Source organism: Barbatula barbatula (genome assembly GCF_947034865.1).
Source record: "Barbatula barbatula genome assembly, chromosome: 25".
NCBI lineage: Eukaryota > Metazoa > Chordata > Actinopteri > Cypriniformes > Nemacheilidae > Barbatula > Barbatula barbatula.
Window position 1 is genome coordinate 12,835,351 of NC_136788.1, and position 6,354 is coordinate 12,841,704.

At 38.3% G+C, this 6,354-nt stretch overlaps 1 protein-coding gene across 1 annotated transcript; it reads right to left on the minus strand.

Annotated features, from left to right (window-relative positions):
* Nucleotides 1–4,501: 4,501 nt before the first annotated feature.
* On the minus strand, nt 4,502–5,764 carry chst1 (carbohydrate (keratan sulfate Gal-6) sulfotransferase 1; the record flags this gene model as incomplete). Its single annotated transcript, XM_079450616.1, has 1 exon — nt 4,502–5,764. The coding sequence occupies one exon, from the start codon at nt 5,762–5,764 to the stop codon at nt 4,502–4,504; it is 1,263 nt and encodes a 420-aa protein (XP_079306742.1).
* Nucleotides 5,765–6,354: the final 590 nt, after the last annotated feature.

Below are 6,354 nucleotides of genomic sequence, written 5' to 3' on the forward strand. Positions count from 1 at the left end.
CTCAAGACATTTGGACCTCTCCAAGGTCATTTTCTCCATCATATTCCCTCTGAGATTCTCTTAACGCTGCACATATTAAAAATAAGCAACCTCGGCACAGATTTACACAGCAGTCTAGGATGTGACTGGCCCTGGTGTCACAGCGAAACAAATTTAAGTGGGTAATTTACACATAGTATCTGCATTTAAGTAGTTTAAGAAGTAACAACCTTGTTTTTCTTGCCAGAACCTTTTTTGCTGATCTTTGCACATGAAGTGATTTATTCCAGGCACGGACAAATTATTTGTACCTTTTTTGGCAAAAGATAAAGCGAGATGGCTCAAAGACCCAATTACTTACTCACTAGTGCAAGGTTAATGGAAGAAAAGTTAAAGATCACCATGCCCAACCCATTCCATCAGTGTTTATAAAAGTCTCTGTTATGCACAGACCTCAGGTCATAAATTGCCAAATTTCAGAGCCTCATGCAATTCTTGTTGCTGAAGCTTAAGTGAAGTTACGTGATATTTTTCATTTCCATGTCCTAAAACTCTTATTTTAGCGTTGAATTGTTTTTGTAAACAGAAAAAGGTCCAAAATCACACAAGACTGATCACAATGTCGGTGCTTATAACTGCGAATACAACCGGCTGCCTGTGCTATCCCTTACATTTTGTCCTCATTTCATTACCATGTGTGCAAGCCACAGATACCAATACGCCCTAAAATAATTCTTCATGTTTTTAAAAAACTATACAAAGTATACAAGTATACTAATAATCAGAGGTGGGAGTAAGTCACACATGTGCAAGTATACTGTAAGTCTCGAATATTAACCTTCAAGTCTCAAGAAAGTCAATTTTGTGAGAATCAAGCAAGTCAAGTCGTAGCTTGGGTCAAGCAAGTCATACAGATGTTTGATGATTTAGCTAAATGTATATTAAAATAAGTTTAAACTACAGTAGTTAAGGACTATGGTCATTTTATGTGCAACAAAAATATATCAATATGCATTTCTACTCAAAAGTTGTCATGCATGTTAATACAATAAAAACTTAAATATTAAAAAATTAATAAAAATGAAAACTACATAGCATAAAATGTAAATGTGACTGAAATGAGGCCAACATTAAAGCATGAAAAGTATTTAGGTTTCAATATGAAACATCATTCAAATGATGCAAAAAGGACGTATCTCACCCAATATAGGATTAAATAGAAAATAAATGAATAAATAAATACAAATCAACAAAATCATAAATGAACAGAGATATACAAATCCATCCACACAACAAAAAGGCATATAATCAAAGATATATGATATGAGGGGTGAGATTTTCTCTTTGTTATATATTTGAATATTGTCCTGTGTATAGCGTGACCTTTGTTTTATCAAAGGTTTGAAGTGAGATTACCTCTGTTGGAGCCACTCAAATTCGGCCTCACCCAATTCTTTCAATGCTTGCCATTTTACCTAAAATTGCCCAGCTCAAATAAAAGCGATAACAATCTGTATATCGGATAAAGCACAGACAAATTAATCTAAATAAGATAAATTGTAAACATATATTTTTTTATTATTTATCAGAAATAAAAATAACTTTGCAGCCAAACAAGCCAGAAGATCAATGTAAATACTGCACACATGTAGCAGGATTGTAGAATCATGTATTTGATCAGCTTTGTTACTGAAATGATAACCAGAGCACTGTGCTATAAGAGAAGTATAGCCTAGTCTTAACATAGCTGAAAAGAATATTAATAAAATAGAATTTAAAGCTAAGATAAAGCTTCTTGCAAAGCAGATGAAGAGTCTTTGACTACATCAGTATCAATTCAGCATGACTGTGGCCCCTGGTCAATACCCACATGATGAAATAAAGGCTTTTTTTTTAAATCTAAAATATTCGAAATCTTTGGACTCTTAATATGACCAAGACATTAGCCTAGCTGAAAACAGTGGGACTGACTTTGTCACTTACAATATTTTGTGGGATTTGAAGTGTCGAATGAAATTCGAAGTGTCGATTGATATTCGAAGTGGTGGTGGTTGTATATCTTCTTATCACCGTCTTGCACATTATCCAGGTATCCAAAGTTAATTCTCTATGTAGCGCGTTCCATGTTCAGTCACAACTTATAATTTATAACAATTTATAAACAAAAAACTAGTTATTTTGAAGAATTTAACTAGTCAAGTCTCAAGTCATGAATAGCAAGTCCAAGTCAAGTCTTTTATTAATATTTGTCAAGAAAGTCTCAAATCCTTAAATTTGCGACTTAAGTCTGACTCCATTCAAGTCACATGACTCGAGTCCCCCATCTCTAATAATATATTTGTAAGTGTAAGAACATGTCATTTCAAAACTCTCTGGCACTACATTGGCCCACTTTTTAATTAATAAAAATATTCTTTAAAGTGTAAAATCAGACAGTTATCTTGAAATACAAAACTAGATTACATATACAGTGTTAATTTGTACTGAAACTATACTACAAGTGAACTTGTTGGTATACTGATATATAATATGTAATATTAGGTAGCATTTATCTATGTAAGTTTACTGTTTCTCTATAATTTTTGCATATCCTCTTATAAAGTTTAATACCTGTATAATTTGTACCTATATTCAGTACCTTGTAATTGAAATACCTTTAACAGTAAATTCTCGAACTTGAAAGTGTTCGTTTTTAACCCAGTGTGTAAAAACGACTTAAATGTAGTTTTAAGTACATTTCTGTAAAGTACATGAAGTTGACTGAAGGTAACTTTCTTATCTTGCTTTTATAGGAAGCACATTATACTAATGGCACACTTTAATAAACTTTTTGTGGGATATTTCTGACATTTTTTAAAGCTTGCACAAATGATAAAAGCACTTTAGTTGGTAAGAACGTGTAATGGAAATTTTCTCTTTGAGGTGTTTATCAAACGTTTATTGCTCGTGCTTTTATTTTTGGAACATTTAGGCTGATCAACTAGCTCTACTTGAGGAAATAAAGACCAGTACTTCAAAACATAAAAGCAGAGTCACAATACAAGCATATGGGAGCACTTTAAAGCACGTTTTGTTATAACAAACAGTTCCCTCGCTGCGTAAATCTTAGACTATCTGGATCATTTCAGCCCAATAACCAAAAGTAGACATAATTAGCTATTGTTCAGACCACAAGAGGGTGTCATTTCTCCTGGATGTCCTGAAAGGTCACAAGAAGGCTAGATGAAAGCACCTTGTACAGTATGATGTTGAGACAGACAGTGTGGAATGCTAAATGTGGCCAAATAAATAACCAGAATCTTGAATAAAATCTTGAATGCATATCCGACAGTAAACCATACTGTTTATATTCCTATATAAAGTAGTTCAAAGTGATTAATATCAATCTGAATTTAAGTCAGATCTCCCAACTATGTTGGTCTGTGGTTCACTAACCTAAATGTAAATGCATGGACGAACTCGAATTGAGGCCATTTTGACAACCAAGCATAAAACATCTTCAAAACTGTCCTTGTAAGATGAAAACGAGGTTTAATGACACATTTATGTAACTATAGAAACGTGGGCAAGATTCAGCCAATTGGCCATGGAAATAAGTGCATCGTGTTTTGCCATTTATCCCGTTTCTGCTTCTTTGCATTTATTATGAATTCAAAAATAGCAACAATGTATTTCCCATACATAGACACTAAATACAAATCTGTATGTACTGATTGCATGAAAGACAAAGTTAAGTGATATGACGATGAGGACAGTACAGAATGAATCATTTCATTCATCTGGACATGTCTACTCTAAAAAATAACCCATTTTTCCACTCTTAAAAACATAGACACACTGCATTTTGTTTCTCTGCGGCTGTATTATGACATTTAGCGAGATAAAAACAAAGAGCTCATATCATGTTAATGTAACAGCAGTAACCGATCATTACAATTTACATATAAATCATACCCACCCAAAGCAAGCCAATATAAGTGCATGAGTTTACGGTAAATCACCCTTTAACCCAGATACAGCACCAATGCATAACATTGCATTTAAAACCGCATTTTAAATGCAAACCGTACACAAAGCATAAATCCCACTGCAGACGGTGGCAGCTAAAACTTACACAACCTGAGAAATAATCTGACTGTGACATTCACGATTTTATTGCACGGCTGTTATTTTACAATACAGCATTTCAGTTCGCTCGGTTCGTGGAGTTTAGGTCCGACAAAATATTCACATTCAGTGTTGTCAAAGCAATGACTGGCATACAAAACTTTCTGGTCAATATTGTGGTGCTCTGTTCTAGTATATAAATAATGAACATGACTCAATGCAGTCACTGCCATCGAGGTGAAGTCGGATCTCTTTACAGCTGAGTGTTTTGGTTCTTGTGCTGTTCGGAAACTCATTGGGTGACTTTGAGGGAAGTCTCCCCAAGTAATAAAAAGTTCATAGTGCAAACGTCAGTCACAATAAGGCAAGGATATAAATGTAGAAAAATAGTTGTGCGTGCGCATGATTACCTTTGTTACAAAAAAGGTATGAAGGTTTTGTCTTCAATGAGAGAGACTGACATGTTTTTCAGCTCCTCGGGGGAGCTGACAGCTTTGTAGCCGAGCTCGTCTAAAATGTGCTGACAGACAGTTTGCGTGTAATCAACTATGTCATGAGACAATTTCAACCGCCAGCTCTCCGCGTTGGCCGCCGAATCCCTCAGCGTGCCGTACTTATGCTTTGCTGACGCGTCATTATTGCCTCTCGTGTTGTTGTGTATCCAATCCTCCACGTTCTTTTCCATGGACAGTCCTAGGAACTCGTAAACCTCCTTGATTTTTTGAAGCGGGTTCCTGGCCACGTCCTCGTATCTCAGCAGCATGTACCTTCCCCGGAGCCACGGTGGTCTGCTCAACCCTGTGGACACCGAGTTGAGAAAGTCGTCGCAGATTGTTGTGAACTGGGTCAAATCCAGGTTGTACGGTTTGCGGCCCGTGGCTCTCCAGATGCGCCACAGGCGGTACGTGTCCCGAAAGGTTTCGATCCTGGATGATAATATCCCACGTGGGTCTCTTACCAGCTGAATAACTTTGAGGTTTAGCCGGGGGTCCTCGATCAGCGCCTTTAGGTCGCCGACCTCCGGTATACGTACCGTTTTAATGGCCACGTGCCGTCTTTCGCGGCACGACTCGGCAGCTAGGGTCAAGTTGACGGAGGGGCACTTTCGCACGCAATCCCCCTCTTCTATATTGCCTTCGCTCGGGCTGAAGGCATCGCAGACCGGCACAGAGCAAAGCGCTTTGCTGGCCCCCCTTCTGAAGAGTTTGTCCGTGGTGTGGTTCGCCGGCTGCGGCTTGATGTAGCTCTCCAAAAAATACAAGTCGCAGTTGTACAAGCTTCGCAAAAGGTCGCGGCTTGCTCCCAGCATCACCCTACGCTCGACGGCGTATCTGCTTGGAGAAAGGTGAGGAATTAAAGTAGACTGAACGTGAAAGAGGGGTTCGAAAAGGTAAAACACATCCGAGTGCTGGTTGAACAGCTGTCCGACAAATGACGAGCCGCTGCGTGTGGTCGCCAAGATAAGGATGTGAGTCTTCCTAGAGGAATTGTAATTAAAATACGGGTACTCGTCGCACATCCGATCGAAAGACTCCACGTCCTGTCCCAAGCCGCAATTTAGTGGGTTGGGAACGGGGCAGATGTGAAAAGTCTTGGCTGTAAAAGTCCTGATTGCTGTGTATTGGATTGCTATGGACACCAACGCAAGCAAAATAACAGCCTTCCAGGAACATTGCATGGCTGGGTAACTTCATTTAGACGATGCGCTCTGATTTGATCCTACGGACAAACACACAGCTAGGGGGAAAACAGATCTTACAGTGAGTGTCATGAGAGAAGGCACGAATAAAAATGTCTAAAAAAAGGCATTCACATTCATAACAGTGTCCTGTTATATTAAACAAATGATATGGAATCTACTAATTAAATGCAATAGTTTGCTTTAAATTTAGGCGGAAAGTGTATGTTTTAACTTCATGTACTGTTTAGCCAATCTTAATCTAGAAGTCAAAAGCAAGCTCCTTGATAATAGCATTTACAATATGCAATCTGCAATGAACTAGCTACGTGAAATGCAGCCGAAGTCTTGAACTAAAGTGCTTCCTACAGCCTTTTATACAAGCGGGGTATTTAGTTATTCCCACGGGGGAACAGCGAAGGGTTCATGCAAACCGGTATCTAACATTAGAGGCAGACTTGAAATCGGTCCTTTTCGGAAACTGGCACCGGTTCAGGCACCTGTGGAGAGCGGTATTAACCGCGATCTCTCATAATACCGAATGCACGCTCATATATGATAGATCCGAACGGCAGTCATCGACGACGGCG